General features: G+C 53.9%; 1 protein-coding gene across 4 annotated transcripts in view; it reads left to right on the top strand.

Moving 5' to 3' along the window:
- The first annotated feature begins 1472 nt into the window (after window positions 1-1472).
- The window catches only part of HP1BP3 (heterochromatin protein 1 binding protein 3), a 29962-nt gene continuing 16738 nt past the window's right edge, over window positions 1473-14696 (top strand). Inside the window, exons 1-3 of one of the 4 annotated variants that reach the window (XM_071575651.1) lie at window positions 1473-1542; window positions 12222-12419; window positions 12812-12914. In XM_071575651.1, the coding sequence (XP_071431752.1) occupies window positions 12321-12419; window positions 12812-12914 (202 nt within the window). In that variant the 5' untranslated portion in view covers window positions 1473-1542; window positions 12222-12320. Of the gene's footprint in view, window positions 1553-12221; window positions 12420-12811; window positions 12915-14696 lie in introns of all 4 variants that reach the window. The other 3 variants (XM_071575650.1, XM_071575654.1, XM_071575653.1) reach the window with 3 other exon arrangements.

The following is a 14696-nucleotide window of genomic DNA, read 5'->3' on the forward strand; positions in this document are numbered from 1 at the left end:
GGAGGAGGATGAAGAGAGCAGAGCCAAGAGCCAGCCTGGAGTGCCTTGAAGGGGAGTTTGCAGGTACCAAATCAGAGTTCAGAGTTCACAGTTACCAAATAAGAGTTCAGAGTTCACAGGTACCAAATCAGAGTTCACAGGTACCAAATCAGAGTTCACAGGTGCCAAATCAGAGTTCACAGGTACCAAATCAGAGTTCAGAGTTCACAGGTGCCAAATCAGAGTTCAGAGTTCACAGGTACCAAATCAGAGTTCACAGGTACCAAATCAGAGTTCACAGGTGCCAAATCAGAGTTCAGAGTTCACAGGTGCCAAATCAGAGTTCAGAGTTCACAGGTACCAAATCAGAGTTCACAGGTGCCAAATCAGAGTTCACAGGTACCAAATCAGAGTTCACAGGTGCCAAATCAGAGTTCACAGGTACCAAATCAGAGTTCACAGGTGCCAAATCAGAGTTCACAGGTACCAAATCAGAGTTCACAGGTGCCAAATCAGAGTTCAGAGGTACCAAATCAGAGTTCACAGGTGCCAAATCAGAGTTCAGAGTTCACAGGTACCAAATCAGAGTTCACAGGTGCCAAATCAGAGTTCACAGGTACCAAATCAGAGTTCACAGGTACCAAATCAGAGTGGCTGGGTTGGAAAGGACCTCTGGAGATCACCCAGTCCACCCCCACTGCCCAGGCAGGCTCACCTGGTGCAGGTGATACAGGAAAGTGTCCACAGGGTTCTGACAGGGCTGAGGAGATGGAAGGGCAGCCCCAGCCTGGGGGACTGAGGTGTGGGGTGAGGGGGGGCTGAGGTTGAGGGCCTGGCAAGGCTGGGGTTGAGGGTCAGCCAGGGCAGAGGTTGGGGGTCAGACAGGGCAGTTTGAGGGTCAGCCAGGGCAGAGGTTGGGGGTCAGCCAGGGCAGAGGTTGGGGGTCAGACAGGGCAGAGGTTGGGGGTCAGACAGGGCAGTTTGCAGGTCAGACAGGGCAGTTTGAGGGTCAGGCAGGGCAGAGGTTGGGGGTCAGATGGCGCAATTTGAGCATCAGATGGGGCAGAGTTTGAGGGTCAGACAGGGCAGTTTGGGGATCAGACGGGGCAGAATTTGGGGGTCAGACAGGGCAGAATTTGGGAGTCAGACGGGGCAGAGTTCGGGGGTCAGACAGGACAGTTTCTGAGGGTCAGGCCGGCCCCAGCCCGAGCTCCGGCCCCGCCGCGCCCCCCGCGCCCTCAGGGGGCGGGAATCGCCTCACGGCGGCAATGGCGGGAACGGCGGCAATGGCGGGAAGCGCGCGCAGCCCCGCCCCGCCCCCCGCGCATGCGCGCCCGTCCCTCCCGCGCGACGTGGAGGCGTTGGGGGCACCCGGAGGGGGGGGGGCGGTGTTCGAAAAATGCCCTCGGCCTCCCATTGGCCGCCGCCTCGCAGGCCACGCCCCCGCCGCACGCCGCGGCCCCGCCCCCAGCCCGGCCCTGGTCCCGCCCCTTCGCCCCCCCCCCCCCCCCCGCCGGTCCCGCCGCCATTGGAGGCGCCGCCGCTTTGTGTCCACCGGGCCCGGTGAGTCCCGGTGAGTCCCGGGGGGTCCCGGGGAGTGCCGGCCCTGCCCGCCCCGGCCCGCCCCGCCCGGGGCAGCGGGGACAGCGCTGCGGGGCCGCGGGGGCTGCTGCGAGGCGCGGGGGCGGCCTGGCGGCGCTGCCACAGAAGGGCCCCGGAACTGCCCTCAGCGCGCCCCCCCCCCCCCCCCTCACGGCCCTGACAGGCCTGAGGGTGTCGTGACGGGGTGTCGCGACACGCAGCGCGCGCGGCGGTGGGCGCTGGGCACGGCGGGGCCTCACAAAGGAGCTGCGGGGCCCGAGCGGGCCGCAGTCCCGCCCCGCCGGCCCCGGGCGGGCCCTCGGGAAGGTCAGCGGTGGAAGGGCCCGGCACGGCCGCGACACAACAAATTATCGCTATTTATAAACCCCGGGAGCGCCGCGGCCCCTCGGGCTGTGCCGGGCGGGCCTTGGGGTGCTCTTCCCGCACAGAGGCCCTTCCTGGGCCGCACGGGAGGCCCGAGGGAGGCTCTGCCCGACCGCGCCGGGCTGCGCTTCCCTAAGGGAGGGCCCTGATCCCCCTCGGCCGCCGCAGGGTGAGCGCAGACCGGCCCGGGAGGATCCCGGGGCCTCCCCGAGCCCCGCCGGCCGCAGCCCGGCTAAGGGATGGCCATCGCCCTGTTCCCCTCCTGCAGCGAGACTGGTGAAGCCCCGTCGGGAGCGGGGCTGGCCCGGGCAGGCTCCTGTTCCTGTGCCATTTTCTTCATTGGCACTCTGGGATGTGGTTTCTTTTTTTTTTTTTGCAAGTTTTAAGAAGAGGAGGAGCAGCTACCGAACCCCCGGCTGATGTAAACTAACCCCACCACCTCACCTGCCCCACCTGAGGGCAGCGCCCGACCAGGGCCACTGCTCTGACTGAACAAACCCTTTAATTTGTTTTAATTGTTTTCTCACTCCCCAGTGCCTGCAAAGCGCTGGGAAACTGTTCGGCCCGTGCTGCAGGAGAACAAAAGTTGCCTAATGTGGGGTTGGGGGTGTGTTTGGACTTTCATATAGTGTAGCAGAGACCGATAGTTTGGGTAGTTTGTTTCTGTCTGGTGTTTCACAGGTACTCGGGTATTTCTCACTTTCCAGGAGCGTTGCTGAATTATCTGTGGCTTGACAACTGTGTCACTTCCCGGTTCTTATTTAACTGTTGAGTAATTGTTGCACTCGGGTTTCCCAGTACATGGCACTTGTTTCGTTTGACCATAAATAGTATTTTTAGCATCTTCAAGAAGGAGTCGGCCGGCAATCTTTGGCAGGCAGCTCCTGTTGAGGAGGGAAAGCATCAAAGTGCTCGTGGGTATAAAACTTGTCACTCCACCAGGGGAGTGAGAGGAGAGGGAGGTGAGTTCAGTTCAGGAATTGAGCTGTTTGATGGAGTGGGCAGGAGAGCACTGACCTCCCTCAGTGGGACTCTGAGAGACTGTGGATGGAGTGGGAGATCCTTGGAAATCAGGAATGAGTAGGAGGGGAAAAATACACTTAGAATAGAATCATAGAGTGGGTTGGGGGGGGAAAGACCTCCGAGATCATCAAGTCCAACCCTTGATCCAACCCCACTGTGATCACCAGCCCAGGGCACTCTGTGCCCTGGGCTGGTGATCACAGTAGGGTTGGATCAAGACATGGTTGGATCAAGACATGGTTGGATCAAGACATGGTGGATTCTCCATCCCTGGAGGTGTTTAAATGCCACATCCAGTCTCACCTTAAACACCTCCAGGGTCAGAGAATCCACCCCCTCTCTGGGCAGCCCATTCCAATCCCTGAGCACTCTCTCTGGGAAGGATTTTTTCCTGCTCTCCAACTTCAATTTCCCCTGGCAGAGCTTGAGCCCATCGTGCCCCCTTGTCCTATTGCTGAGTGCCTGGGAGAAGAGACCAACCCCCACCTGGCCAGAACTTCCCTTCAGGGAGTTCCAGACAGTGCTGAGGTCACCTCTGAGCCTCCTCTTCTCCAGGCTGAACACCCCCAGCTCCCTCAGCCTCTCCCCACAGCACTTGTGCTCCAGTCCCTTCTCCAGCCTCGTTGCTCTTCTCACTTGGGTTGGAGGAGACCTCTGAGATCATCAAATCCATCCCTTGATCCAACCCCACTGTGATCACCAGCCCAGGGCACTCTGTGCCCTGGGCTGGTGATCACAGTGGGGTTGGATCAAGACATGGGTTGGATCCATCAAGTAGGGTTGGATCAAGACATGGTGGATTCTCCATTCTTGGAGGTGTTTCAGAGGACACTCAGAGCCACATCCAGTCCCTTCTCCAGCCTCGTTGCTCTTCTCTGGCCCCGCTCCAGCCCCTCAAGATGCTGGAACCCAACTGAGAGGGGTTTGCACACTGAGCTGAGAGGAATCATAGAATGGATTGGGTTGGAAAAGCCCTCTGAGATCATCAAGTGCAACCCTTGGTCCAACTCCAGTCCCTTTACCAGATCATGGCACTCAGTGCCACGGCCAAGTTCAGGTTAAAACCCTCCAGGGATGGGGAATCCACCCCCTCTCTGGGCAGCCCATTCCAATCCCTGAGCACTCTCTCTGCAAAGAATTTCTTCCTGATCTCTAACCTAAACCTCCCCTGGCAGAGCTTGAGCCCATCGTGCCCCCTTGTCCTATTGCTGAGTGCCTGAGAGAAGAGACCAACCCCCACCTGGCCGGAATTTCCCTTCAGGCAGTTACAGACAGAGATAATTATTTCTTTTGGGATGTAAATGCCTTGAGAAAAGTGGCTTCTCAGCTTTCTCCCCTGTATCTGTGTGTGCCTCCTGATGAATTATCTCCTCCATACATCGTGCACATTCCTCAGGTGGAAACTTGTTAAATTATTGTTGTCCAGACTGTCTTTTCTCTGGTGTTTTCCCTCTCAGCAGGAAGGGGTGTGGAAATCCTTTGTTTCAGGTGCCCTCGGGGGCCTCTGAGCGTTTTAACTTTGTGAGAGGGAAGAAGAGTTTTACACTGAGGGGCTCTAATGTGAGGTGTGGGTGGATTTTATACAGGCTGCAAGGAAATCGTGGCTTTCATCATGTAGAGTTTTGTCTGTAGGACAATAAGTGATGGCTGAGTGATAGTCTGGGAGGAGGTTTATGCAGTGGTTTGAAGTTTAATCCATCTGAGCAAGGAGGGGAGGGCCTGCCAAAGGTTCAAGCCCTGGTGTGTAACATTTGCAGCCTGAATTTGCATTCAAGTGTCAGCAGTTTGTCAAGACTCCTAAAGCTGGATCCTGAATTAAGGTATTTTATCCAAGGCTGTGAAACTTTCAGCAGGGGATTGTCACGTTGGAGTAGCTCAAAGTTTGTGAGTTAAACTTGTTTTGAAGTTGGAGCTGAGCCCTGTGGACTCAGGGATTCCATCCCAGCTGCTCGTGGCACTGGCAGAGTGTGGAGAGTCTGAATTAAGGACCATTCCAGGGAAAAACTGTCCCAAACTCCTCCCATTGTCCCCATCCTGAGCATCAGTGCAGGGATTACTTGGAGACAGCTGTGCAGGCAGAAACTGCCTTGGCTGGAGTTCTGGGGAGTGTCTGGGTGGGAGTGTGTGTGGGAGGAGAAACTGGGGGATGGAGGAGTGGAGGAACTCATGGAGGAACTCAGGAATAGAGGAGTGGAGGAACTCAGGGAGGAACTCAGGAATAGAGGGATGGAGAAACTAAGGGATGCAGGGATGGAGGAACTCAGGAATAGAGGAGTGGAGGAACTCAGGGATGGAGGAGTGGAGGAACTCATGGAGGAACTCAGGAATAGAGGAGTGGAGGAACTCAGGAATAGAGGAGTGGAGGAACTCAGGGATACAGGAATGGAGGAACTCAGGGATAGAGGGATGGAGGAACTCAGGAATAGAGGAATGGAGGAACTTGGGGATAGAGGGATGGAGAAACTCATGAAGGAACTCGGAGATAGAGGAGTGGAGGAACTCAGGGATAGAGGAGTGGAGGAACTCAGGGATGGAGGAACTCAGGGATGGGGGAACTCAGGGATAGAGGGATGGAGAAACTCAGGGATAGAGGAGTGGAGGAACTCATGGAGGAACTCAGGGATAGAGGAACTCAGGGATAGAGGGATGGAGAAACTCAGGAATAGAGGAATGGAGAAACTCAGGGATAGAGGAATGGAGAAACTCATGGAGGAACTCAGGAATAGAGGAGTGGAGGAACTCAGGGATAGAGGAGTGGAGAAACTCATGGAGGAACTCAGGGATAGAGGGATGGAGGAACTCAGGGATAGAGGGATGGAGGAACTCAGGGATGCAGGAATGGAGGAACTCAGGGATAGAGGAATGGAGGAACTCATGGAGAAACTCAGGGATGCAGGAATGGAGGAACTCGGGGATAGAGGAATGGAGGAACTCAGGGATAGAGGAATGGAGGAACTCGGGGATAGAGGAATGGAGGAACTCGGGGATAGAGGGATGGAGGAACTCAGGGATAGAGGAATGGAGGAACTCAGGGATAGAGGAATGGAGGAACTCAGGGATAGAGGAATGGAGGAACTCGGGGATAGAGGAATGGAGGAACTCGGGGATAGAGGAATGGAGGAACTGAGGGGTGCAGGAATGGAGGAACTGAGGGATGCAGGAATGGAGGAACTGAGGGGTGCAGGAATGGAGGAACTGAGGGATGCAGGAATGGAGGAACTCAGGGGTGCAGGAATGGAGGAACTCAGGGGTGCAGGAATGGAGGAACTCAGGGATGCAGGAATGTCAGCCTGCCCAGGCCACCAGATGATCAGCTGTTCCTGCTTTCTGGGATGTCAGAGATGGATGGAGGAGGAATCTGAAACCTGGGGTGGTTTTATACTGAGCTGCTGTGCTTGGGGTGGATGGAGAACAGTGGAGGTGAGGCAGGAATTACTTCTGTTTTAATTAACATTTGTACAGATTGAGCTGGTTGGGGGTGCTGCTGTTAGACCCTGTCAGAGGTGAAGGGGCTGAGCTCAGGGCGGGGTGGGAGCACCAGCCCCACTCCACTAATGTGCCTCTTGATTTATTTGTTTGTTTTTGCAGTGGGAGCACCGTGTGTGTGCACAGAAGGGCAGGGTTTAGTTTTTGTTGTGCTCTGTGAAAATTGGGGCAGGCAGGGTGGGAGTCAGGGGGCATTTGGAGCATTTGGAGTCAGAGCTCAGCTCTGAGTGAGAATATTTTCAAATGAAAATAGGTGTTTATGTTCTCCTTTGGCTCTCTGAGTGTAGGAATTCCTGTGCTGGGACACTGGAAGTGTGAAGGATTTTCTCTGTGCTCCCCTGAGCCCTGAAGTGTGTGGGGTTTGTTGTTCCTCCCAAAACCCCATGGAGGGAAGAACTGCCTGGAAATGGACACTGTGACACAGTCAGGCCAAGGAATGTGTTCCCTGGGAACTCCTGGATCTCTCCTGGACCAATTAACTATTCCTGGGTAATTGGAACAAGCTGCTTTACTGCAGCAGTGAGTGGCTCAGGGAGCCAGAAACAGATCCCTGGGAGCAGGAACAGATCCCTGGGGAGCCAGGAACAGATTCCTGGGAGCAGGACCAGATCCCCTGGGAGCAGGACACAGGTGCCTGGGAGCAGGAAACAGATCCCTGGGGAGAAGGAGCAGATCCCCTGGAAGTTGGGAACAGATCCCCTGGGAGCAGGACACGGATCTCTGGGAGTTGGGAACAGATCCCTGGGGAGAATGAGCAGATCCCTGGGGAGTGGGGACAGATCCCTGGGGAGCAGGAGCAGATTCCTGGGGAGCAGGAAAAGATCCCTGTGAGCCAGGAACGGAACCCTGGGGAGAAAGGAGCAGATCCCTGGGAGTTGGGAACAGATCCCTGGGGAGCAGGAACGGATCCCTGGGGAGCCAGAACAGATCCCTGGGGAGAAAGGAGCAGATCCCTGGGAGTTGAGAACAGATGGGGGGGGGGGGGGGGGCAGGAACAGATCCCTGGGGGTTGGGAACAGATCCCTGGGGAGAAGGAGCAGATCCCTGGGAGTTGGGAACAGATCCCCAGGGGGCAGGAACAGATCCCTTGGGGAGCCAGGAGCAGATCCCTGGGGAGCAGGAACAGATCCCTTGGGGAGCCAGGAACGGATCCCTGGGGAGCAGGAACAGATCCCTTGGGGGGCCAGAACAGATCCCTGGGGAGCCAGGAGCAGATCTCTGGGGAGCCAGGAGCAGATCCCTGGGGAGCCAGGAGCAGATCTCTGGGGAGCCAGGAGCAGATCCCTGGGGAGCAGGAGCAGATCCCTGGGGAGCAGGAGCGGATCCCTTGGGGGACCAGAACAGATCCCTTGGGGGGCCAGAACAGATCCCTGAGGAGCCGGAACAGATCCCTGGGAGCAGGAACAGATCCCTTGGGGGGCCAGAACAGATCCCTGGGGAGCAGGAGCAGATCCCTTGGGGGGCCAGGAAAACAGTGTTGGGGTTTGGCCTGTTTGGTTTAGACTTGCACAAATATTCACATTTCCTGTGCTTTTTCCCTGCAGTTTCTCAGACATTTAAATGCTCTTCAGCTTTACAGAGTAGTGAGTAATTGCACAATAATCAATAGCCTGGTTTTAAATCCATTTTCCTTGGCTGTTTAAGCCTTTCTGATAATAAACAGTCACTCTTGCATCATTTTAGGGTTGTTGGGTTTGTGTCCCTTCAGATCTGCAGGTGCATCAAACCTTTTTTTGCCCCTTTTTGGCCTGATTTCTGGGTTTGTGCTTTATCCCCTCCCTTCTGAGCTCATCAAACCCCCGTTGATGTGGCAGTGACAGTGAGGGGACACCCCAGCCCAGGACTGCTCCTGCTTTTCCTCCTTTTCCCTCTGCATGTTTGTTTTCAGCCTCCCTGCCCTGCCCCAGTCCCTCTGCTTTGGTGTTTCCACCCCCCTGACACTCGGATTGCCACATTCCAAGCCTGATTTATCCTGAAACATTCTAACCCTCAGAGGAGATTGAAGGCTGAGAAAAACTGAAAAATCTTCTGGCCAGCAGAAGGGCAAGGACTCAGCCTGTGCCTCAAATTAATTATTTTGACTTTTTTAATATTCCTGTGTCTCACATTAGTGAGGGAACTCCACACTTCCAAAACATTATCCTGAGGCCTCCCTTTCTTTGCTCCCTAATGATGTGCTGGTAACTCAGGAGAGAATTCCTGTAGTTTTTATAAAGCTCCCTTTGGATGTTCCACTTGTCCCCTCCCTGAGCCGGGAGACCCATCCAGAAAACCAGAACTTTGGGAATGTTGTTGCTCCTTCCTGGATCACCAGCTTTGCAGTGCCCAGTTCATGATCCTTTGGTGCCCTGTGAACCTGCAGTTCAGAGGGAAGATGGGTGTGAGCAGCAGCTTTCTGTGCTCCTGTGAGGGTTGGCTGGTTGTGTCACTGCTGGTGGGATTTTATTCTCCTGAGCAGGTCAGATTTAAGTGTCCATGAGAGTTTCCCAACAAGCACCTTGAAGCTGCATCCTCAGCTGGCAGCCTCTTCTGCCTTCAGAGCACAGTGTTGGTTTGTTTGATGTTTGTGTAAATGCAAAATACAGTTATCACTTTTGGTTTTATTGTTATTATTGAGAGTGATGCTTGTGATTGTAACTGGCTCCTGTTTAAAGCTGTTTTTTGAATTAGGGTGTCCAGGTGATGTTTTGTGTGACTTGATTTTTCCCTTAAATAAATCTGTTTTATTTGCTGGGGGGGAAGAATGAGGTTTTTGCAATATTGTTGCAAAACCTTCAAGTTTTTTGCTTCATCTTTTTGAGGAGCTGCATTCAGGCCTGGGTTTGGTTGGTATTTCACACCCAGTGCACAAAATGACTTTTGGTCCCTGTGTGGAAACAAATACTGGGCTGAGCAGGTGCTGAGAGAGGCTCTGCCATGGTGGGGCCTCTGCCTTTGCCCTGGAGCTCCCAGTGCTTGGAAATCAGGAGGGGATTGGCCTTGGATTGCCTTTTGAGCAGGAGCTGATCCACACCTGGGAATGCAGAGGGAATCCACAGGCCATGCAGGATTTCTGTTGGATTCCTGCTCATCTATAGACTCATAGAATGGACTGGGTTGGAAAAGCCCTCTGAGATCATCAAGTCCAACCCTTGGTCCAACTCCAGTCCCTTTACCAGATCATGGCACTCAGTGCCACGGCCAAGCTCAGCTTAAAACCCTCCAGGGATGGAGAATCCACCCCCTCTCTGGGCAGCCCATTCCAATCCCTGAGCACTCTCTCTGCAAAGAAGTTTTTTCTGCTCTCCAACTTCAATTTCCCCTGGCAGAGCTTGAGCCCATCGTGCCCCCTTGTCCTATTGCTGAGTGCCTGGGAGAAGAGACCAACCCCCACCTGGCCAGAACTTCCCTTCAGGCAGTTCCAGACAGTGCTGAGGTCACCTCTGAGCCTCCTCTTCTCCAGGCTGAACACCCCCAGCTCCCTCAGCCTCTCCCCACAGCACTTGTGCTCCAGTCCCTTCTCCAGCCTCGTTGCTCTTCTCACTTGGGTTGGAGGAGACCTCTGAGATCATCAAATCCATCCCTTGATCCAACCCCACTGTGATCACCAGCCCAGGGCACTCTGTGCCCTGGGCTGGTGATCACAGTAGGGTTGGATCAAGACATGGGTTGGATCCATCAAGTAGGGTTGGATCAAGACATGGTGGATTCTCCATTCTTGGAGGTGTTTCAGAGGACACTCAGAGCCACATCCAGTCCCTTCTCCAGCCTCGTTGCTCTTCTCTGGCCCCACTCCAGCCCCTCAAGATGCTGGAACCCAACTGAGATGAACCAACTGAGAGGGGTTTGCACACTGAGCTGAGAGGAATCACAGAATGGATTGGGTTGGAAAAGCCCTCTGAGATCATCAAGTCCAACCCTTGGTCCAACTCCAGTCCCTTTACCAGATCATGGCACTCAGTGCCACGGCCAAGCTCAGCTGAAAACCCTCCAGGGATGGGGAATCCACCCCCTCTCTGGGCAGCCCATTCCAATCCCTGAGCACTCTCTCTGTTTTGTAGGAGTCAGGAATTGTGCTGTGTGAAGTTTTACTTTCAAGAGCAAACACGTTACACACTGATCTAAACAAAGGGGGTTTAGAACTGGGGCAAGTGACTTTTAAGTGCTGTATTTTCTTGCATGTGCCATTCAGGTCACACAGTTTAAAAATAAATAAACCCCAGGCCCAGGTCAGCCAGTGTGTGATCCCAGAGCAAGTGCCTTTTGTAGCCTCCAACTGATTTCCCCGAGAGGGGACCTTGAGTTGGTTATTTCAGGACTCCCTTCAAAACTCTGGCATTTTTCAAAAGAATTCACTCTCAGCTTGGTAGAAAAAAACCTGAATACTGAGCTGAATCCTGGTGAAGAATTTCATTTTTCCTCTCACTTTCCCCACTTGGGGAAGGATGATCCCTCCAACCAGGCCAGAGTTGTGCTGGCTTATAATTCATATGTTCCATTTGCCCATTAATATTTTTTTCCCACCCTGACCTGTCACCACAAAGCTCCTTTCATCTCAGTTTTGTGGTTTTGGCGCATGGTGTGTTTTGATTTTTCTGTTTTTCCACAGCAAACCCCCCCAGCTCTGCTGGGCTTTGCTGTCCCTGGTGCTGAGAGAGGGTTCTCAGGGCACTGCCCAGTCCTGGCAGTGCCCAGTGCTGGAAATGAGGGGGCTCTGCTGTGGGGCACAGCCTGGTGTGGGTGGGCAGGGGGGACAGCAGTGCCAAGTGCTGAAAAAGTACTGAGAGTCATCTTGGAAAGGTGGCTGGGAGTGCTGGTGGGTCTGTGTTCAAGAGCAAAACACTCAGGCTGGGGAAAATACTTATTAAAGTGAAAATGGATGGGAAGTGCCTGCCTTTAACAACAAAAAAATCCAGAATGGTGCAAATGGGCCCATTTTGGCTGTTTCTCTGTAAGGAAGGGAAGAGGACAGGCTGAGTTTTGGGTGGAATTGGGGAGGGTGGGCCCAGCCCTGGTTTGCCAGAGTTGAGGCTTTGCTTCTGAGGCTTTTAAGAGGGTGCTGAAAGGAATGAGGCAGTTTGGTGATGGAACTGGGGGAGCCCCTCTCTGTAGGAGAGGCCAGGCAGGTGGGCAGCAGGTAAGAAAGGCTGTAAAAGTGTGAAAAAAAGTAGTAAGGGATGAGACTTGATGAGGTTTAAACTGAGTTTACCCTGTTTGGTATCCATGGCAGTGCATGTGCCTGGAGCAGTTTTGGAAGGATTACATTTTTTGGTGGTGAAAGGCATGGAGAATGCTGGCTTGATTCTTTTTTTTTTCTTTTTTTTTTTTTTTTAATTGAAAGACTCCTTCATTTCTTTAAATTGCATGGGGTTTAATTTGGGGGGGTGTGCATGGTTTGGTTCCCCATGTTTGCATTTCCTGCCTGACAGATTGGATGTTTTCACTCCTCAGCTCCCTCCCTGTGTCACTCCTGCCCTCACAGAGGGACTCGGTGCAGTGGCTGCTTTTTGTTAATGCTTGCCCTTAAATTAAAGAGCCTTTTTGTCTTTCAGCCATGCTTTAGTGGAGCAGGTCTGGCTTGCACCTCTCCCAGTTCTGCTCCATTGTAGCTCTCCAGTTCCCACACACATTTTAGCACCTCTGTTGAATGCAAGTGTTGCTTGTCAGTTGTGTTAGTCACGAGCTGTAAGTCATTTACCCTTTCCTTTTTAATCTTTGGTTTGATGGCTACGTGGACGTAGATGTTTTTGTTTTGTTAATTTTCACACCACATCTTTTCTGTACTTCAGGTTGACTCCTCACTGCACTGGGAAAACCATTAGGAAAAAGTTCCTTGGGGTTAAAACCTGGGGCTCCATCCACAGTGTTGGGGCTAGAAATTAATTTAAATGGCGACTGATCTGTCTGAAGCTGAACCCCCCGTGCATCATAAGGCGCTTCCTCTCTTAGCGGGAGCTCAGCTGATCCACACGGACAAGTTAAGTGAGGTAGGGGCTGGCCCTTGCTCCAAGCTTGCCCTTGGATCAGTCCTTGACTTCCAGGCCTGCTGAAGGGTACTCAGTTCTCTTTCTCCCCTGCTTCCAGGAAACTCCACTGGGGCTCCAACAAGCTCTGCGTGCCCTCCCCTGCTTTCCCTGAGATGATGTCTCTGTCAAAATCCTCATCTCATTTAATTTGGAATCCTTTTATAACCTAAAATATGCACCTGTCTTCTCCTGGTATTCCTTGAAGAAGCTGGTTTGAGGGTTACTGTGCCTTAACAGCCTGAAAAATCCAAAACAGAATATTTCTACCTGTGCTGCTTTGATGTGCTTTAATCCCATCTCAAACCTCTGTGGTTCCTCCCAGCCCCTCTAGTGATTTTCTGTGCTCTTTGTAGAAGGCTGAGGACGACACGATGCCCATCCGGCGCTCGGTGAATTCCACGTCCCGGGAAACTCCTCCCAAGAGCAAACCTGCCGAGGGGGAAGAGGTCAAAGCAGGTATGGAAGAGCTCAGCAGTGGGTGTTAAAGTCTATCCAAGCACGGGCTCGAGTTCTGAAACTCCTGAAAAGCCCTTTCTGCCAAGATTAAAATATCACTAATCACAGAATCACAGAATGGATTGGGTTGGAAAAGATCTCCAAGATCATCAAGTCCAACCCTTGGTCCAACTCCAGTCCCTTTACCAGATCATGGCACTCAGTGCCACGGCCAAGCTCAGCTGAAAAACCTCCAGGGATGGGGAATCCACCCCCTCTCTGGGCAGCCCATTCCAATGCCTGAGCACTCTCTCTGCAAAGAATTTCTTTCTGCTCTCCAACTTCAATTTCCCCTGGCAGAGCTTGAGCCCATCGTGCCCCCTTGTCCTATTGCTGAGTGCCTGGGAGAAGAGACCAACCCCCACCTGGCCAGAACTTCCCTTCAGGGAGTTCCAGACAGTGCTGAGGTCACCTCTGAGCCTCCTCTTCTCCAGGCTGAACACCCCCAGCTCCCTCAGCCTCTCCCCACAGCACTTGTGCTCCAGTCCCTTCTCCAGCCTCGTTGCTCTTCTCTTCTCACTTGGGTTGGAAGAGACCTCTGAGAGCATCAAATCCATCCCTTGATCCAACCCCACTGTGATCACCAGCCCAGGGCACAGAGTGGGGTTGGATCAAGACATGGTTGGATCAAGACCTGGTGGATTCTCCATCCCTGGAGGTGTTTCAGAGGACACTCAGAGCCACATCCAGTCCCTTCTCCAGCCTCATTGCTCTTCTCTGGCCCCGCTCCAGCCCCTCAATCTCTTTCCTCAACTGAGGGGCCCAGAACTGAACACAACACTCAAGGTGTGGCCTCCCCAAGGCAGAGTCCAGGGGAAGGGTCACTGCCCTGGGCCTGCTGGCCACGCTGGTTTGGATCCAGGCCAGGATCCCGTTGGCCTTCTTGGCCACCTGGACACACTGTTGGCTCCTGTTGAGCTTCCTGTCCCTCAGTCCCCCCAGGTCCCTTTCCCCCTGTCCCTCTCCACCCACTCTGTGCCCACCTGTGGCACTGCAGGGATTGGGGTGGCCAAAGGGCAGGACCTTCACTTGGCCTTGGTGAACTTCATCCCACTGAAGTCAGCCGCTCTCTCCAGTCTATCCAGGTCCCTCTGCAGAGCCCTCCTGCCTTCCAACCTGTTCTGTTCCTTCTCCAGATCCCTCCAGCCTGTCCCGATCCTTCTCCAGATCCCTCCAGCCTTTCCAGATCCTTCTCCAGATCCCTCCAGCCTGTCCAGGTCCTTCTCCAGATCCCTCCAGCCTGTCCTGATCCTTCTCCAGATCCCTCCAGCCTGTCCCGATCCCTCTGCAGATCCCTCCAGCCTGTCCCGATCCTTCTCCAGATCCCTCCAGCCTGTCCAGATCCTTCTCCAGATCCCTCCAGCCTGTCCTGATCCTTCTCCAGATCCCTCCAGCCTGTCCAGATCCTTCTCCTGATCCCTCCAGCCTGTCCCGATCCTTCTCCTGATCCCTCCAGCCTGTCCAGATCCTTCTCCAGATCCCTCCAGCCTGTCCAGATCCCTCCAGCCTGTCCAGGTCCTTCTCCAGCTCCCTCCAGCCCCCTCCAGCCTATCCGGATCCCTCTGCAGGTCCCTCCTGCCTTCCAGCAGGTCGACACTCCCTCCCAACTTGGTGTCATCAGCAGATTTGCTGATGGTGGTCTCAGTCCCCTCAATGTTTGGCTCCCTTGTCACAGACTTTTCCAGAACTTTTGGGAAGTTGTATTTTCACTGTTTTCAGCCTGAACCCGTTTGTTTTGTCTTT

Source organism: Pithys albifrons, chromosome 22 (assembly GCF_047495875.1).
Source record: "Pithys albifrons albifrons isolate INPA30051 chromosome 22, PitAlb_v1, whole genome shotgun sequence".
NCBI lineage: Eukaryota > Metazoa > Chordata > Aves > Passeriformes > Thamnophilidae > Pithys > Pithys albifrons.